Source organism: Mandrillus leucophaeus, unplaced genomic scaffold (genome assembly GCF_000951045.1).
Source record: "Mandrillus leucophaeus isolate KB7577 unplaced genomic scaffold, Mleu.le_1.0 Scaffold140, whole genome shotgun sequence".
NCBI classification, from domain to species: Eukaryota; Metazoa; Chordata; class Mammalia; order Primates; family Cercopithecidae; genus Mandrillus; species Mandrillus leucophaeus.
The window spans coordinates 6,806,634-6,827,424 of record NW_012101366.1 but is presented as its reverse complement, the minus strand read 5'-3'; the positions used below and the strand labels follow the sequence as shown (position 1 = coordinate 6,827,424).

General features: G+C 34.4%; 1 protein-coding gene across 6 annotated transcripts in view; it reads right to left on the bottom strand.

Moving 5' to 3' along the window:
- The window catches only part of STK31 (serine/threonine kinase 31), a 134,070-nt gene that overhangs the window by 2,603 nt on the left and 110,676 nt on the right, over positions 1 to 20,791 (bottom strand). For 5 of the 6 annotated variants that reach the window (XM_011973954.1, XM_011973956.1, XM_011973957.1 and 2 more), the window contains 7 exons: positions 18,588 to 18,668; positions 16,642 to 16,767; positions 15,614 to 15,739; positions 15,346 to 15,432; positions 14,215 to 14,364; positions 11,368 to 11,490; positions 7,563 to 7,631 (listed from right to left, as the gene is read on the bottom strand). In XM_011973954.1, coding sequence (XP_011829344.1) covers positions 7,563 to 7,631; positions 11,368 to 11,490; positions 14,215 to 14,364; positions 15,346 to 15,432; positions 15,614 to 15,739; positions 16,642 to 16,767; positions 18,588 to 18,668 — 762 coding nt within the window. The remainder of the gene's footprint in view (positions 1 to 7,562; positions 7,632 to 11,367; positions 11,491 to 14,214; positions 14,365 to 15,345; positions 15,433 to 15,613; positions 15,740 to 16,641; positions 16,768 to 18,587; positions 18,669 to 20,791) is intronic. The other variant, XM_011973955.1, reaches the window with a different exon arrangement.

The following is a 20,791-nucleotide window of genomic DNA, read 5'->3' as shown; positions in this document are numbered from 1 at the left end:
AAAAAGAAAAACATTCCTCTAAAGAACTGGAACAAGACAAGGATCTCCACTTTCACCACTCCTCTTCAATACAGTCCTGGAAGTTCTAGTCAGAGCAACCAGATAAGAAAAATAAAAGGAATACAAATTGAAAAAGAGCAAGTCAAATTGTCCCTCTTTGCAGATGACGCTATCTTAGCTATCTACAAAAACCTAAAGACTCCACCAAAAAGCTCTTAGATCTGATTAATCTAGTAAATCTGCAGGATATAGAATCAACATGTAAAAATTGGTAGCATTTCTATAAACCAATAAGGAACTAGCTAAGAAGGACATCAAGAAAGTAATCCCATTTACAGTAGCTATAAAATAAATATATTACCTAGGAAGAAATTTAAACAGGGATGTGGAAGAGCTCTCCAAAGAAAACTACAAAACACCAATGAAAGAAACTGAAGAGGATGCTAACAAATGGAAAGACATTCCATTCTCTTGGATCAGAAGAATTGGTATTGTTAAAATGCCCATACTACCCAAAGAAATCTACAGATTCAAAGCAATCCCTATCAAAATAGCAATGTAATTTTTCACATAAATAGAAAAAAATCCTAACTTTCATGTAGAACTAAAAAAGAGCACAAATAGTCAAAACAATTACCAGCAAAAAGAACAAAGTTGAAGGCATCACACTGACTTCAAAATATCTTTCAATCCCAACACAGCATTTTATTAGTATAGAAAAAGATACATGCACCTATAGAATAGAATTGAAAACCCAGAAATAAAGCCACATATTTACAGCCAACCAATTTCTCACAAAGGCACCAAGAACATACACTGGGGAAAAGACACCCACTTCAATAAATGGTGCTGGGAAAATTGGATATCCATATGCAAAAGAATAACAGTGGACCCTCACCTCTCACCACATACAAAAATCAATTCAAGATTGATTAAAGCCTTAAATGTAAAACCCAAGACTATAAAAGTACTAGAAGAAAACATACGGGAAACACTTCATGACACTGGTCTAGGCAGATTTTTATGGCTAAGACCTCGAAAGCACAGGCAACAAAAACAAAGAGAGACAAATGGGACTATACTTAACTAAAATGCTTCTGGACAGCAAAGGAAATAATCAACAGAGTGAAGAAACAATTTGTTGAATGGAAGGAAACATTTGCAAACTATCCATCCAACACAGGACTAATATCCAGAATATACAAGAAACTCAGCAAGGAAAACAATCCCATTAAAAAGTAGGCAAAGGACATAAATAGACATTTCTCAAAAGAAAGCATACAAATGACCAACAAGTATATGAAAAATGCTCAATATCACTAATCATCAGGGAAATGCAAATCAAAACCACAATGAGGTATCATTTTACATCAGCTAGAATGCCACTATTTTAAAAAATGACAAAAAATACCAAAATACTATTTTGAAAAATCTCCACAAAGATGTGGAGAACAGGAAACTGTTATATATTGTTAGTGGAAATGTAAATTAGTATAGCCACGATGGAAAATAGTATAAATATTTTTCAAAAAACTAAAAATGGAACTATCATACAATCCAGTAATCCCACTACTTGATAGTTACCAAAATAAAAAGGAAATCAGTATATGAAACCTGCACCTCAATGTTTATTGCAGCACTATTCACAATTACAAAGGTAAGGACTTAAACCTAAGTGTCCATCAATGGACAAATGGATAAAGACAATCTGGTACACTATTAAAGAAATATAAAGAAAATGTGGAATACTATTCAGCCATAAAAAAGGAATTAAATTCTGTCATTTTCAGCAACAAGGATGGAATAATCATTTTGTAAAGTGAACTAAGCCAGGCACAGAAAGACAAATATCAAATATTGTCACTCATATGTCAGAGCTATAAAAGTTGATCTCATAAGGTAGAGTTGAATGACTAATACCAGAGACTAAGAGAATGTGGGTGACGTGGAAGGGGATGAAGAGAGTTGTTTAATGGGTACAAACAACCAGGTTGATAGAAGAAATAAATACTAGTGATTGATAGCAGAGTAGGGTGACTCCATTTAACTATGTATTAAATATTTCAAAATAGCCAGAAGAGAGGACTTGGTATGTTCCCAAAACATAGAAATAATAAATAATCAAATAATGGATATCCTAAATACGGACTTTGTCATTAACACATTCCATACAAATTACAAAATATCACATATACCCCATAAATATGTACAAATACTATGTATCAATATGAAATAAATAAGTACAGTCAGCCCTCCCTATCTGCAGTTTCCACATCTGCAAGCAAACAGATCAAAAACACAGTATTCTCAGGACTCAACACCCACAGATACAAAGGGCTGATTTTTCATATGCATAGGTTCCACTGGGCCAACTGCAGGACAAGGGTATGGGTGGATTTTATCTGTACCAAACCCCTGTGTATACAGAGGGATGACTGTACTTTTTTAGTAAAATGGAATGCCTCCAGTACTGAAACAATGGAATTGAATTATGGCGAAAAAATGTAAAAGGAAAAAAATCATAGCTGAAATCTCTCAAAAACAAGTGAAATGAGAACAAATACATTTTATTACTTCCTTTCTTCCTCTTTTAACAGGATACTGGTCAGAATTTGACACTATTAAAATGTCACACAGAAGCTTCTCTGTCTGGAAGGGTAAACTTCTTCATCTAGTCAGCTGTTTCTGGTTTTGGTTTTTAAGTGATCACCCTCTGGGATCACCTCTACTGCCGCTATCATTATCACCATCATTATGGGAGCCAGAATTTATTATATCCCTCTATTTCAAAGGACATTATTTGTGTCAGAACATGTAAATAATCCTGTAATGTTGCTTTCCATTATTTCCACCTGCAAAGACATCTTGGTATACCTTTTATTTGCCTCTTATGGTTACTCCAACCAAAGCACATATCACATTGAATAAAAATAATCTGTTACTGCTGGCCGGGCAGGCACTTTGGGAGGCCAAGATGGGTGGATCATTGAGGCCAGGAGTTTAAGACCAGCCTGGTCAACATGGCAAAACTCTGTCTCTACCAAAAATACAAAAATTAGCTGGGCATGGTGGCAGATGCCAGTAATCCCAGCTACTCAGGAGGCTGAGGCAGGAGAATTACTTGAACCTGGGAGGCAGAGGCTCCAGTGGCTGAGATCACGCCCCTGCATTCCAGCCTCAGCAACTGAGCAAGACTGCCTCAAAAAAAAAAATAAATAAATAAATCTGTTTACTGCTAGTGTCTGCATTACACTCTAAGATCCTTAAGGTTTGAAATTTTAGTTTGTCACTTCATCTCCAGAAAGTAGCACAGTATCTGAATATAGCAGACATTCAGTAAATATTTGATAAATGAATGAATGCCAACATCTGTACTCTACAGAATATGTTTTTAAGAACATTTAAAGATAGTTACCTTCCCTAGGTGCAAACAATTAAATATTACAAAATCCAAATGAGGAAAATAACACATGCTCCTGAAAACCGCAAAAGTAGATCAGGAACAAAAGTCTTATTATGGTCTTCAACAAAAATGAGTCTCATAACAAATGAGTCAATTTTCCCTAAGTTAACTTAAAAAGTTTACATTATTCCAATAAAAATATAATTTTTTTCCTTGAGACCAAACAAGTTAATTATAAAGATGTTTTAGAAGAATGACAACCAAGAATAGCCATGAAAGCTGATTTAAAAAATAGCAATGAGGGCCGGGTGCAGTGGCTCACACTTGTAATCCCAGAACTTTGGGAGGTTGAGGCAGGTGGATCACTTGAGGTCAAGAGTTTGAGACAGGCCTGGCCAAAATGACGAAACCCCATCTCTACTAAAAATACAAAAATTAGCCAGGCGTGGTGGCATATGACTGTAGTACCAGTTACTTGGGAGGCTGAGGCATGAGAATCACTTGAACCTGGGAGGCAGAGGCTGCAGTGAGCTGAAATTGTGCCACTGCACTCCAGCCTGGGACTTCAGACTTTGTTATTTTGTTTTGTTTTTTAAACAAAACAAAACAGCAGTGAAGAAGGAACAAGCCCTGTAAGTATTAAAAAGATACTATAAAGCCTATTTTAGTTAAATGAGTGCAGCACTGGAACATGAATAAACAACCCAATGGAACAGAAAAACTAAAACTATACCCCTGTACAAATAAAATTTTCTGCCTGAACACACTGATCAATCTTACTGTGACAATCAAACACCACGATCCCCCTCATATGACACAATTATATGTGCAAAGTATCATGCATAAAATATACTGCCTGTAAAAACTGAATGTAAATTTAATTAACCTCTGTATCTACCACCTTTTTCAATTGGGGAAAAGAGAACTATGAAATAATACCATAAGGATGCAATCAGCCAGCTCCAAAGTATGAAAAATGAAATTTTTTTTTTTCACACAATACATGGCATGGAGAAAAAGAGTCTGGGGGAACTTTATAGCTCAAGAGAGATTAAGAGATATATTAACTCAATACAGGTAGATCTTGTTGACATACTAATTTGAAAAAAGCAACCATTTAAAAATATATTTAAGACAATTAGGGAAATTTAAATACAATATTACAATTTGTTAATTTTATACGGTGTGATAACTGCATAACATATGTTGTAAACTAGACCTAAAGCAAGCAGAAGGACAGAAATAATAAAGATTAGAAAGTAAGAAAATAGACAACAGAAAAACAAGAGAGAAAGATCAATAAAACCAAAAGCTAGGTATTTTAAAAAAATGTACAAACTGGATAAAACTTACTTGGACTAACCAAGAAAAAAAGAGAGAAGACTGAAACTGCTACAATCTGAAATGAAAAATGGGACACTACTGAACTCAGAGAAATAAAAAGAATTATAAAGAAAATATGTACAACTGTATGCCAACAAGCTAGATAACTTAAATGGAATAGACCAACTTTTAGACACAAACTACCAAAATCGGCATTACTGTACTTCAGCAGAGGCTGAGGGCCATCTGTTGGGGGTATTACTGGAGGGATTCTGAAGGATGGGAATGGTGTATTAATTATCCTCTAATAACTCTCTCAACTACATGGTTCCATGAATTTATATTCTTCTCCATCTGTGGTATGGTATCTGTAATGTGCTGACTACAGAGCCTTGACTTGTTTTGCAGCTGTGTGTGATCACAAAATGTAGATAAAGGTAATCCCTGTCTCTTATACACATCTAGATGTGTATAAGAGACAGGTGGTGCTGACTACAGAGCCTTGACTTGTTTTGCAGCTGTGTGTGATCACAAAATGTAGATAAAGGTAATCCCATTCCCAAGCACTAATAACTGACTCAGATCACAGAAGCAGATACTATACAAGTCAAGATTCTTATAATTTGAACTTGCTTATTACTCAATTTATAAATCTTGCTTGTTCAAATTTCTAAATTATTAATTTCATTTTAAATGCCACAATCCTTGAATCCATGAGTAGCTACCCATATTAAACAGGGACTGTGTATTTACATTCACTTTTATTATACAATTATACATATACCTAGCAGCATGCCTAGCAAGGCATGATTACTTGCAGATTATTATTATTTTTATTTATTTTTTATTTTTTTGAGACAAAGTCTCATTCTGTCACCCAGGCTGAAATGCAGTGGCACAATCTCAGCTCACTGCAATCTCTGCCTCCCAGGTTCAAGTGATTCTCCTGCCTCAGATTCCCAAGTAGCTGGGACTACAGGCACCTGCCACCACGCCCAGCTAATTTTTTTGTATTTTTAGTACAGACAGGGTTTTACCATGTTGGGCAGGCTGGTCCTGAACTCCTGACCTCAGTTGATCTGCCCACCTCGGCCTCCCAAAATGCTGGGATTACAGGTGTGAGCCACCACACCCAGCCAGATTACATCTTAGAGTAGGCAGACTTCTAAGATTGCCCCAGGACCCCAATCTTCTGTTATTCATAACTTTACATAATTCTTTCCTCTTGGACCTACAGAATTGCTTCTAACAGAGAGAATACTATCAAAAACTATGGGATATCACTTTTACGATTTTGTTATAAAAAACTGTCACTTCTGTCTTAGTGAACAGAGTCCACTGCCTTCTCTGCATATACATTTCAATGAAACATGCTGCCATGATGGAAACAGGGCAAAGGATTGAGGGCAACCTCTGGCCAACAACTAGAGAAGAACTGAGGTCCTCATTCTAACAAACTGAAAGAAACAGAATCCTACGAACAAACATGTGAGGTTAGAGGCATAGCCATCTCCAGTCAAGCTTTAAGACGACTATAGCCCAGCCAACATCTTAACTGCAACCTTAAATTCACTGAAGCAGAAATCCCAAATAAGCTGTGTCCAGATTCCTGACTCACAAAACTGTAATATAAGTTTTAAGTTTGAGCTAAATTTCAGGATAACTTGGTACAAGGTAATTTTTCTATCAAACCTGAAAGAGCAAGGGTTCTGGATGTGCACTTTTGGTGAATCTGTAACCTCTAATGTAGCATTTCTGGTATTTTTCTATCTAATAGCAAGAAATCTTTATCATAGCCTTTTCAAAACTGTAAACTATAGTCAACCTTGTTATCCCCTTCCACAGAGATAATCAGGAAGTGTAACACAAAGTTTTATAATCCCACAAAAGTTGTCTGGAATGCTTTTTACTACTACCCAAGAAGTGTGGCAAAGCTCCTTAATATCACTTCTAAGATGTGTTTTTTTAAAATGATTTCATGGGACACTAGAAGGTATTGTACAATATTTCTGTAGTCAAATAAGTTAAGGAACTACTGAGTTTAACAAAATTATATGTATTCTTTCATTGTAATCCTAACTCAAAATAGCATAAGAACTTCCAGAGCCTGATTATTATACTCTTATAGACTCATCTGCTGTCATATTTATCCTCTTTATATCTAGTCATACTGAATTGCTCCTTTCTTTGCAGAATTAAAATTCAGCTTCCCCCAAAGTACTTTTTTTAGGGGCTTCATTTTTTTTTAATCTTTATGGGTACACTATGAAGTACATGAGATACTTTAATACAAGCATATAATGTGTAAAAATCAAATCAGGGTAAATGGAGTACCCCCAAAGTACTTGCTAATTACTCAACTTATAGATGTTATTTACTTGTTCACATTTCTAAATTATTAATTTCATTCTCAACGCCACAATCCTTGTAATCCTAGGACCTGGTTCAATTCCTGTCACAGAAATAGCTACTCAAAATATGCTGGCTGAATACATATGTGAATGACAAAGATACAGTTAGGTATGTATAAAAAACTAAGTTCTAATAAAACATTTAATTTTACTCTAATATGATCTTGAAACACATGGTAAATAATATTCTGCCCTAATTGTTAGATTATTTATATAATCTGTGTGACAAACATACAACCCAGCAGAGTAACACTGGTGTAGTAATTAAGTGGTATAAGTAGGGCACCTGAATTTTTTCCAATACTTCATTTATTGCAAATGTTAATTTGGATTTTCAGAAAAACTGGAGGACACTTTCAGTCAGATATCTAAGTTTATATTACTGCATGTGTTTCAAAGCAGTAAATGTCAAAAAGGTCACATACCAAATGAAACTGATCCACTTTCGGGATTCCATCTTTATTTATCTCAAACTCCTGATTTTGAACAGAAAGCTGTGAAAGAAAGTAAGAATGAATAAATGTCCTATGTATTAATATACTGATCTATAGAAGAGTTAACTCTGGAACTTCAGATCCTGGTGACTAGAAAAGAGTTCACTTAAAGAAAGCACATTAACTCTCTTACAGGTAAAAGCACTTTCATTGTAACTACCTGTTCACAAGCAACCAAATGGTTCCTGGGGCTCCTAAAGTACCGATCAGAGGTGATGTACACACTATGAACACTTTAATATTTCTTCACCTTATAAGAAAATGTGTTAAAGCCTGGTAGCCTATATATCATGTTAGCCTCACCAATACTCAAAAATTAGGTACAAAGAAAATAAATCAGGCAAGTTTCTTTCTACCATAATATCTAACCTGTGTTCGAGAAATATAAGCTAAACTTTTTTAAAAAGCCTCAGAGATAAGAGGGATGCAAGAAATAAATTAATTAAATTTAACTTAAAAACATGTAGAATTTTTCACATACACAAAGGTACTGAGTTCCACATATTCATCCCCTAGCCCTAACAACCATCAGCCAATGACTACTCTTACCCTATGAACAAATCCATATATATTATCTTTGAGGCAAATCCTATGCATGTCATAATTTCACCTATAAACATGTTAGTACATATCTCTAAGAGACAATCTTATTTTTACACAATCATAAGAAAAATACTTTTATACAAAATACCTAGCTTTCAAAATTTGAGTAATCTCGTATCAAATTAGTTTGCCTTTTTAGTTTATTTAAATCCAAATCCAAATAAGTTCCACCCATTGCAATTAAAAAATGAGCAGAAGGGCCAAAATGAGATACCACTATACTACTCACTATAATGTCTAAAATTGAAAAGACCATACCAAGTGTTGCTTAGATGTGTTGTACCTAGAACTCACATATATTGCCCAGGAGAATGTAAAGGAAACAACCACTTTGAAAAATATTTGGCAGTTTGTTAAAAGGTTGAACATATTCCTACCCTACGACCCAGCAATTCCACTCCTAGGTATTTAGCCAAGAGAAGTGAAAGCATATGTCCACACAAAGACTTGTATGTAAATATTGAAAGAATTTATGTGTAATAGATGAAAAGTAGAAACAACTCAAAGTCCATAAACAATGACAAACGGTGTTTAGAGCATCTTTCACACGCTTACATGCCATGTGGACACCTTCTTTGGTAAAGTGCCTGTTTAAATATTTTGCCCATCTCTGAACTGAGCAGTCTTCTTAGTATTAATCGTAGGAGCTCTTGATAATCTGGATATAATATTTTTGTCAGATGTATGTTTTTCAAATATTTTCTCCTAGTCTGTAACTTGCCTTTCATTTTTGTGACAATGTCTTTGGAAGAGCAAAGTTTTCAATTTTGATGAAATCCAAATGATTTTTTTTCTTTTAGAGTTGATGTTTTCTGTGTCCTCTTAAGAAATCTTTACATTTAGATCTGATATACATTTTGAGTTAATTTTTGTGCATGGTATAAGGAATGAATCAAAATTTATTCTCTACATATGGTATGAGTTGTCCTGTATCATTTTTGTTGAAGAGTCTCCTTTCACTCAGAGAATTGCCTTGGTATCTTTGTCAAAAGTCAGTTATCATGTATGTGTAGTCTATTTATACTGTCTCTATTCTGCTCCATTCATCTGGACATCTAACTTCACAGAAGTATCACTTTTGTTTTTAGAAACAGGGTCCTGCTCTGTAGCCTAGGCTGGAGCACAGTGGAGCAGTCATAGCTTACTGCAGCCTTAAACTCCTGGACTCAAACAATCCTTCTGCCTCAGCCTACCAAGTAGCTAGAACCATAGACACACCACTACACTCAGCTAATTTTTATTTTTTGTAGAGACAGAGGGTTCTCACTGTGTTGCCTAGGCTAGTCTTGAACTCCTGGCCTCAAGCAATCCTCCTGCCTCAGCCTCCCTAAGTGCTGGGATTACAGTCATGAGCCACCCCTCTAGGCCCACACTGTCTTAATTTCCTAGAATCTATTAAGTTATAAAATCAGGTAGTCTGGGTCCTTCAATTTTTTTCTTTTTCAAATGTGGATCCTCTCCATTTTCATATTAATTGTAAAATCTAATTGTCAATTTCTGAAAAAATAAGCAAAATCTACTATTTGTTGAAATTGCATCAAATCTATAAACCAACCTGAGAACAACTGATCTCCATACAATGTCTTCTAGTCCATGAGCATGGTGTATCTGTACATTTATTTATGTATTCTTGAGGTTCTCTGAACAATGCTTTGTAGTTTTAATAGCGTGCAACTCTTGCACATCTTTTGCTAAATTTACCCCTAAAAATTCCATATTTTAACACTTTTGTAAATGATTTTTAAATTTTAATTCCTGTTATTTGTGGCCTATATAAAAACACAATTATATTGAAATTAAAACTGCTATCTTTCTAAACTCATTTGTTCTAGTAGCTTTTATGTACATTCTCAAAGATTTTCTACATAATTAAGCATGTCATCTGCAAATAAAGACAGCTTTATTTCTTCATTTTCAAATTCTATGACTTTTATTTCTTTTTGTGACCTTATTACACTGGGTAGAACAGAAATCAGCAAACTTTATGGCCTCTGCACCAAACTGATTCCACTACGTGTTTCTGTACAGCTGCAAGCCAAGGGTGGTTTTCACATTTTTAAATGTTTCATAGCAAACTGAAGCAATACTATTTCATGCACATGCAAACTACATGAAATTCAAATTTCAATATCCATAAATAAAGTACTACTGGAAGAGAACCACACTGATTTGTTTACATACCGTCTATGGCTGCTTTCATGCTGTAGCAGCAGAACTCAGTACTTGCAGCAGAGACCATCCGGCCTTTATAAAAAATGTTTGCGGGCTCATGGGCTGATAAGAATAGTCTTCCTTCTCTTAATACTTAATCCCTCTTAACTCTTGTTTTTTTAACAAGGAGATTATTTTTGTTTATGTGATCAACAAAGATAAGGTTTTGTCACACTCAAGGCTTTGGAAAAAGAGGCACTCTCTATGTAAAACAGCAGTACAAAATGAAACAAGCTTTTTATTTTTTGTCTTCCAACGTTTATCTTAGGTTCAAGGGGTACATGTGCAGGTTTGTTACATGGGTAAACAGTGTGTCATGGGGGTCTGGTGTACAGATAATTTTGTCACCCAGGTAATCAGCCTAACAGGTAGTTTTTCAATCCTTACCTTTCTCCCAACCTCAACCCTCAAGTAGACCCCAACGTCCCTTCTTTGTGTCCCTGTGTACTCAGTTTTTAGCTCCCACTTATAAGTGAGAACATGCAGTATTTGGCTTTCTGATCCAGAGTAAATTCACTTAGGATAATGGCCTCCAGCTCCATCCAACTTCTTAATTCTTAGACCATGGATGAGAAACAGCTATTTGGTTTACAGTAGAAGCAGGAATATACCCAAGACTCATTTAATATTTATTTTCCACATATGCATGAACTGCTTTCAGATTAATGTAGAACAAAATCATCTTCACTGTTAATCTTGACTTCAACAAAACTAAGACAATAGCATGATACCTAAAATATATATCAAGCCAATCTGTAGAAAGTACACAATAGGTAATAGGAAGCATATCAATAGTTTTTGATAAAACTTAAAGTTCTACTAAAAGTCTGCTGCTTTTTAAGGAGAATCACTATAAAAATCATCACATTATATACATATATACATATATATATATGATCTATTTCAACAAAAAGTAACATACCCATAATAAAAGGCAGCCATAAGCATATAAGTCTGAACTTGGAGAAGCAGGTTTTCCCATTTTCAACTCAGGTGATATCAAACTCAAGTCACCAACCATCATGTTCACTGAGGCTCGCTGACTCTGCAAAAACAGTATTTTAAATATTTTAGATACAACACAATTGAGGTGACTTTCTGTGAAGTACTCTGCATTTAATCAATACCAAAAAAAACAAATTCATTTTAAATATTTCATTCTCTTGCTTTCAAATATTTTTACCAATTTCTGCTATTATAAATTGCTCTTAAAATCAGTGTTAAAATAATAACTATGGGACTTTTTTTACATTCATTTTGTAGACTTGAACAGATTTAATACTAACAATCACTGATTCTGTGATTAAATATTTGATACTCTTTTTTAAAAATAAATTTCACAAGAGTAAGCAGCAGTACTATGTTCTAATTCTGAAAATTCTAAATAATTCATTTAAGAACTGAAATCCTACAAAGCACTTTCCTTCCTTACTGACCATTCTCTAAATATACCATTTCTAACATGTCAAAGATGATGTGACAATAGCATGAACCCTAGATTCAGGCAGATCTTGGTTACAATTCCCCACTCTCCCATTTATTTGCTGTGTGACCTAGGGCTTTAACCTCTTTTTTGTCCATTTTTAAAATTTATTTTTAATTTTTATGGGTACATAGTAGGTGTAAACCTCTTTGAGCCTAAATTAATTTGTAAAATGGAAATAATGTCTACCTGAGATATAATGTCTAGCAGGTATCACTAAGTGTTAATTATCTTTTTTCTAGCTATGATTTTGATCTTTGCTTCTCAAAGTATGGTCCAAGGGCCAGAAGCTACAGCGTTAACTGGTAGCTTGTTAGAAATGCAGATGATCCATTGCAGAAACGCTGAACAGTAATTTGCATTTTAACATGAACCCCAGGTGAGTCATATGCACTATAAGGTGTGAAAAGCAATGATCTTGACCTCAGACTACTTTTCAAATTTATCTTCCTGATGATCACTTCAATCTAAAAATTGCATGGAAAATGTAGCAAAAGGTAAGTTTGATCAATATTTCAGAATAAGTATTTTTAACTGAAGATTAAAAACAATGTTTTGGGGAATAATAATGGGATGAATAAGTATTTAAAGAGAAGAGTAATTATTGTAGTCATATCTACAGTTATGCGAATGGTATGCTCAAAAGGTAAACTAACCAGAATCCCTAAAAGCTGAGATCTTTTAAAATTCATAATTTAGTTATATTTCTTAGGATATCTTAATTTTCAGTTAAACTAATGTAATAAAGTAAATATTTCAGAAAATCAATCTGTATAAATCCTGTACAGCCTGTACAATCCAGCTTTTGATTACAGTTGCAGTTTCATTTTCTCATCTTTTTGAGCTACCATATGAAAACCATTAAGACTACATATACTCCAGTAGCATTACCTTATGACTTGCAGATGACCAAAGCATAAAAGCATTATAACATATACTAGTTAAAGGGAATTGCTCAGATAGTAACAGATATTGGCAAGGATGTAGAGAAAACAAAATCCCTATATATTACTGCTAAGAATTTAAAATGATGTGGCCATTTTGGAAAACAGTTTTGCTCCTCAAAAAGTAAAACAATATAACCCAGTTAATTCCACTCCCAAGAGAAATGAAAACATGTCCACACAAAAAAATTTTTTTGTTATTGTTCTTGGCGGCTTTTTTCTTTTACCCATTAGTTTTAACCACCCAAATGTCCAGCAACTGATGAATATACAAACAAAATGTGGTGCAGCCATACAATAAAATATAATTTGGCAACAAAAAAGAATGGCATTCTGAAGCAGTCAACAATGTGGATGAACTGTGAAAACACTATGCTAAGTGAAGTTAGCATAAAAGTCCACGTACTGTATTATTCCATTTACATGAGATGTCCAAATGGGCAAATCCATAGAGACAGAAAGTGTATTAGTGGTTTTCAGGCTTGAGAAGAAGGGGGAAATTTGAGTGACTGCTAATCAGTATGGATTTTCTTTTTGGGAATAATAATGTTCTGGAATTCAATACTGATTATCACTGCACAACTTTGTGAATGTACTATAAACTATTACTGAATTGTATATTTTACATGAATTGTATCTCAATAAAGCTGCTATTTTTAGAAAAATAATTGCTGATTTGGCCACTCCACATTGTATACACACTTCAAAACCTCATGTTGTACATGATATACGCAATTTTTATTTCTCAGTTAAGAGTATTGTTCCCATTATAACAACAACAAAAAATCACAACATGCTCTTGTCTGATCTTTGCTATCTCTACAAACTGCCTATTCTGAGGTAATATGACACCAAATTAACAGCCATTAGAGTTGAATCTGGATTTAAACTAAAAAGTCCAAGGTTCCTAAAAAGTCCAAGGTTCCTAAAAATGTACATTATTAATCAAAAAATAGCAAAGTACGTATATGTAAATTGTATCTATAGACAGAGGGACACCAGTGGAGATAGGTTGGGAGATGGCCACCTAGTTTCCTTGCATGTTTCCTAGCAATTAAATGTTTCCTAATGATGATAAAATAATTAATGTTGTCAATGCCATTGAGTATGTAATGTCAGGTAGCTCCTAAGACTTATGGTTAAAATACACAATGAACAAACTTAGAAATTCTTGTTATTCTAGGACCTAGCTGAGAGCAAACAGTTGCTTATACTACATGACACAGTTTAACTGAAGGCAAAGATCCTATAATACAGTATTATATTATATATAAATGCTGAACTACTGCTTAATAATATTAAATAAAGTCTAGAACCTATCTGTAAAACCATGATATCTTACCACAGATTTGGTGAAATCAAAATCTCCAACAATTCCTTGTTCACGGTTTATAGCAAATACGTTGTTCTGATGAAGTGATCCATGAATTATATCAGCCTTATGCAATGTATACAGGCCCTGGGCAACACCTTTCATGACCTTTAAAGCTTCCTATAGATACGCACACACAAAACAAGTGAAGAAGTAGGCAAATCATTTTAATCTTGAAACTTTCTCTAATTAAAAAACTGCTCTAGAAATGAGTAAAGTTTCCTCCAAATGAATCTTTAATAAGAATACAGCATAGAGAAAGAATTAAAGACCAGATGAAGCCTTGATTTTGTAATGGCGACACTGTGTGTGTGTGTGTGTGTGGGCACCAGGGACCAGTTTCATGAAAGACAATTTTTCCACAGATGCGGGGGGGTTGGTTTCAGGATCAAACGGTTTCACCTCAGATCACAGGAATTAGATTCTCATAAGGAGTGTGCAACCTAGATCCCTCACATGCACAGTTCACAATAGAATTTATGCTCCTATGAGAATCTAATGCCTCCACTGATCTCACAGGAAATTGAGCTCAGGCAGTAATACTTGCTCACCGGCCACTTACTTCCTGCTGTGCCACCCTGTTCTTAATAGGCCACAGATTGGTACCAGTCTGCGACCTGGGGTTTGAGGACACCTGTTCTATTATCTCAAAGAAGACTTGGATTACAAATACCAACCATGTAATGTACCTATAAGAGACTGAAACAGTGTTACTCCATAAGAAGAATCAGGGCCTCCTTCACTGTTATTACTAGTCCTAAATTTACAATGATAAAAATAAAAGCTGCCACTTAAGCACTTATAATACCAAGTGCTATATGAGGCAGTTCACATACAGCACAGCTTAGTAGTTATAAGCTTGGGCTTTGGAATCAATTTCGAGTCCCCTCTCTACCTCTGGCTAAGGGACCCTGTGCAAGTCACTTAATCCCTTTAACCCTTTTTCTCATCCATATAATAACTTCTATCACAGGTTTGATGTGACAATTAAATAGAATACCATGAGTCAAAGTATATAGCATGTAGTATGCCCTGAATAAATATTAGGTGTTATTTTCTCATTTAATATATCCATGGAAATAAATAGTGCTTTGTACTTACTTCTGAATTTAAAGGCATGCTGGTTTGAACAGTACTCAGGTTTGCCCTAGGGTAGTATGGGACCATCAGGTAAGCCATAGGATCGGACTAAGAAGCAAAACAGAGAATGTGACTCCAAGTTAAAACTTCAACGTATTTTAGCATACATTGATTCTATAGCATAATTTTTGTTTTATGTTAAGGGGAATGAACTGCTGCTCTAAAACCTGGAGTTTAAACTTATTTTAAATAAAATGGTTTCTGCAAGAGATAAGCATAAGAACTTTACCTTACATAAAAACAAGAATATCAATGGTAGTAACCCTGACTCTTCTTCAGCTTCTCTCCAAGCTCTATGGTAGGTGGCTGCTCTCTCAATCACCTTGGCTTCTGTGTCAACATCCACAGAATAGCCCTTGTACCAAAAAAAGAGGCACTGGTAATTCCAAGATGAAAATCTCATTATAATTATACACCATTCCAATTTAAACATAATTCATTAAGTTAAATAAAATCTAATTTTATTTTTTAACTTTATAAGTACTTTTCTATCTTCTTTGAATGCTATAATTTGGAAAAGGAAAGTGTAATTCTACCTGTAGCCTGCTACACATTCTAGAATGTGTAGCAACCAAGGCCAAATTAATTATCTTATTATCATGATTAACAGTTTCCCAGACCAATGAAAAGAAATTCAGGAGCAGAAGATTGTACTGACAACACAGCTGATATTTCAAGAAGAAATGTAAGAAAATGAAGAATTTTAAAAAGATATTGGATGAATATAATAAGTTCACCCAAAAAAAGGAAAGCATATCCTATTAAGGACATATTCTATTTAGGGAAATGAGGGAAACTTTATTGATTTTTTTTCATGTGAGATAAAGCTTTATTTAATGACCTTTTTAAATAATTTTTTTATTATTACTATACTTTAAGTTCTAGGGTACCTGTGCACAACGTGCAAGTTTGTTACATAGTTATAAATATGCCATGTTGGTTTGCTGCACCCATTAACTCGTCATTTACATTAGGTATTTCTCCTAATGCTATCTCTCCCCCTGCCCCCCACCCCACGACAGGCCCCCATGTATGATGTTCCCCGCCCTGCGTCCAGGTGTTCTCATTGTTCAATTGACGGAAACTTTAAAAGTAAAAATTAGCTCTGGCAACCAAACTACAAGCACAATTATCATGCCAGTCAACTTATATACTTTAGAAAACTAACAGTGAGGTTTTTTCTTTCTTGAAATGTAACAAGCACCACTATCCTTTATGCTGCTGAATCTCCCACAAGTAAGAACAATTTAGGCTTACCTTTAACAGAATTATCTGCCCATTAACCTCAGAACATACCAAAGGACGCTTGCTGCTAAGTTCCTTCATGGGCTCAGCATCAAGAAGATCTCGTTCCAAGCTCATTGTAAGGAGGCCACCAGAGTTCTAGGCACAAGTTTTTATGACATTTGAAGAATCCAAACAATCCCAGCACTTAAAAATCATAAACATAATTAGTTACATGCTATTAAATGACTTGGACATATCAACTGTACTGGAAAAACCAATAAAATTAAAATCTTTAAAATTTTGAATTTTCTCCAATTCCTGGTTCTTAAACTCCTCCTACCCAAAGTGTAATCACCATACATTTAATTGCTGCTATAATTTTAGAACAGATTCAGGAAATGAATAGAATTATTAACCAGATATGCATCCTAGGATCCCTAATGTTTACTTGAAAAACCACTTATGTTTCCTAAAAATACTAAAGTAACAACTGATTGGGAGCAGGGTGAGGAATGAAGGACTATATATTAGGTTAGTGTACACCGCTCAGGTGATGGGTGCACTAAACTCTCAGAAATCACCACTAAAGAACTTATCCATGTAACCACAAAACACCTGTATCCCAAAAACTCTTGAAATAAACATTTTTTAAAAAACAAAAAATAAATAAGGTAAAATAATGACAAAATTGTAGTTGTCAACTGGGAAAGATTAGTCCAAAAATTATGACTACCATGAAGTAATTCTAACACCTCTGTCCCTGTTTGGAGTCCTCAAAAGTGAAAATGGCTTTCAATAACTAATTTTACTAGATATTTCTGCTACTTTTTAAAAGGAATAATTTTTCACACTAAAATATGATCATCAACATTTTAAAGCTAAGTTTTACTGTGGTGCAGTTTCAGTAAGGGGCACTGTAGAATTGTTTTCGGGGTTTTTTTCTTAAGTTTTGCCAGTACATTTACGCATTCTACAATATATAATCAACCTACAAAAAATTCCTAAGTATACATTACAGTTAAACCTCAGAAAGCCACTAAAGGCTTCCATAAACCATGAGTCAAACCTTTTATAATCTTCTATAATAAAGTAGATCAGCATATTTTTAAATATTAATTTTCAAGTCCTATGTGGCAGTACATACTCATTTGCCCACACTGCGTAAGATAATCGCTAAGTTAGAGGTAAATAGTTGCAAAGAAAACTGCACATCATTTTAAAGTCTAGTCTGGAAAGAGTTTAGAGTAATTATTTAAGTTAGGGAACTTTAATCTTAAATATTTTTTAGAATAAACTCACATGTCTACACAAATATCCCTCTCTGTTCCACATTTAAGCCATTATAATGGACTTAATGACAATCTTAATGAATAGATACCTCATCTAGGCCCTCACCGTAGAAGGCAATATACATGGTAGGACTAACAGATTCTGTCCTGAGAGCCAGTGTTTACTAATCCTGCTCCATATGACCCCTATCTAATATGCTGATCTCCAGCTTTTGAATCCTGCCTGCGTAGAAAACCATACCCACCTCAACATCTCCACTTTAGCCAACCTCTCAGGAATTTTTTCCCAGAATGCTTTAACTTAAAAAACACATTGTGCTCAAATCCCTCATGGCTAGCAATATCTTGTTTTTATCCTAACTCTTGAAGTAGCAGTTAAAATTTTATTTTGTCATTTCAAACAATAAACACCTATAATTCAAATAAGTACACCTATAATTCAAATGAAATGTACTGAATGAGGATAAGGAAAACAGAAAAATAGATAATGCAATTTAACATAAAAATAAAAATATATACCATGCAAACATTAAAGGGTCATAAGAAAAAGTTCTAATACCCATAAAATATTCATCAGGAATATTTTTATTAAAAAGATACTATAAGTTTAACACTGACACAAATTTAATATTATCACTTTTCAACACTCTCTGCATAGTAGTAATTCTCAAGGGAAACAAAGTTTACCATGTATTTGAGTAACCCTATTTCAGGATGAAGCAGAGGCAGCTCAGGGAACCATTTCTGTGCCAAACTAGTCAGCATCTCCTAAAGTTTTTAAAAAAAAAAAAGTTTTTAACTGTAGATCAATATATATTCAATTTTGACATGTTGCTCTTCAGGAAAATATATCAGCATCTACATTATAACATACCAAGTAAGATACATAATCACTGTTTCTGCCTTCTACTTCAAGAAATAACAAGTGAAAACCAAGACTCACCTTGCGTCTGGCTAAAGCAAATTAAATATGACCTGAGAAGGACTCTGTACTTCTATATTTGAGTCCTTGTGGATGAACTGCAACCTAGCTTAACAGGCAGACAAGATTGAAAATCTCACTTAGCAGTATGCACCTGTAACAATAGCTGAGTCTTTGCCAGTCCCAGCGGCCATACTTCAACCACTTATCGATTGCTAAGTGTTCAAACTGCGTTCAAATAAGGCAAACGCCAACCTGTAACCAATACAGTTGTTCTTGTACGTTGCTGCCGATTTCTGTAAGTCACTTCCCTTTTTTTGTCTATAAATTTGTTCTAACCACAAAGGCATCCCCAGAGTCTCTCTGAATCTGCTGTGATTTGGCTGTCCAATTTGCAAATTGTTCATTGCTCCTTTAAATTTAAGTTGGCTGAAGTATTTTTTTAACCCATCTAAACTACCATCTTACTAACTGAAGAAAAATTTAATTACCAATTTTAAGCTTTGGATACATACATAAGCACAAATCTTGCAAGGTCAAAGTCCTCACCCACTTCCAAACTAAAATGAAAATGTCTGATAATATATCAATTTGAGGCATAAAACTGTCATTATTTCTCAAAATATTAAGAACCCAGTGACATTTTAAAATAACAGCTGTTTTGTTAAGAGAAAAATTTTAAAGCCTGAGAGAAAAAATACATAGCTCTACATAAGTAACTTTGAAATAAATGTGAAAATAGAGTATCCTCACAAAAGAAAAGCCACTTATCACATATTTATTAAGCAAAACTTCTAAACACTTGTCAAATCACTGGAAGATAGTTATTTTAACCCAAGGTCAATAAGGTATTTACATATACTCAGATGAATTAGCTAAATAAAGCATGACACATAAAATACCTATTGTTTTCATAGTTTTAATATTTTTACTTTTTTTTTTTTTTTTGAGACAGGGTCTTGCTCTGTTGCCCAGGCTGGAATGCAGCAGCATGATCATAGCTCAATGCAGTCTCAACCTCCTGGGCTCAAGCAATCCTCCTGCCTTAGCCTCCAAAGTAGCTGGGCCTACAGGTACATGACACCATGTACCTAATTGTTGTATTTTTTGTAGAGATGGGGTCTCACCATGTGCCCAGGCTGGTCTCAAACTCCTGGGCTCAAGTGATCCACCCACCTTGGCCTCCCAAAGTGCTGGGACTACAGGTGTCAGCCACCACGCCCGGTCAGTATTTTTACTTTCAAAGTGCTGTTTCTTAACTAACTTCTTCCTGGTAACATCTCCCAAATATAAAATACAATATTCTTCCATTTTAAAGAAAAAATACAATGATTTATTTCCCCAAGCTCACAAAAATCAGTGGTAAAATAGAGACTTAAAAGATGTAACTTCTCCTGCCCCCAAAACCAGGTAGTCTTATTTTGTTACATTCAACTAAATTATGCTGCTCATTAATGTTTACATTGCAACATTATGGGAAAATGATGTTGATATAAATTTTGTGTAAGGAAAAGGTCTTTAGGTTTTATGTTAAACAGAAAAAAGGCAATATGCAAAAGTGTGTCTGTGCTATAATCTCAATTCTAAAAACAAGCAAAAAAAGACTAAGACAAAGTCAAAAGTTAACAATGATTACTACTGTTACCACTGAGCGGAAATATTACAAGTGATGTTTTTCCTTCATTACAATTTTCAGTTATTTCCACACTGGTACAATGGTCAGAATATTTGGTCATGTGAAATTTATTTCTAAACTTACAAAAATCTTACTAGATCAATATATATATAAACTTTCTACATAATACCTCTAGCCCTGTGATTACAGTCCACCTCATAAAACGGATATTTAAATTCAATTTCTAGAGTAAAATCTAATGTAATACTTCAAAGAATCAAATACTTACATATTCCTCCCTCTCATGATAAATTTCCTGAAAAACATTATTGCGCAGCTGAGTTATTTCTTCTT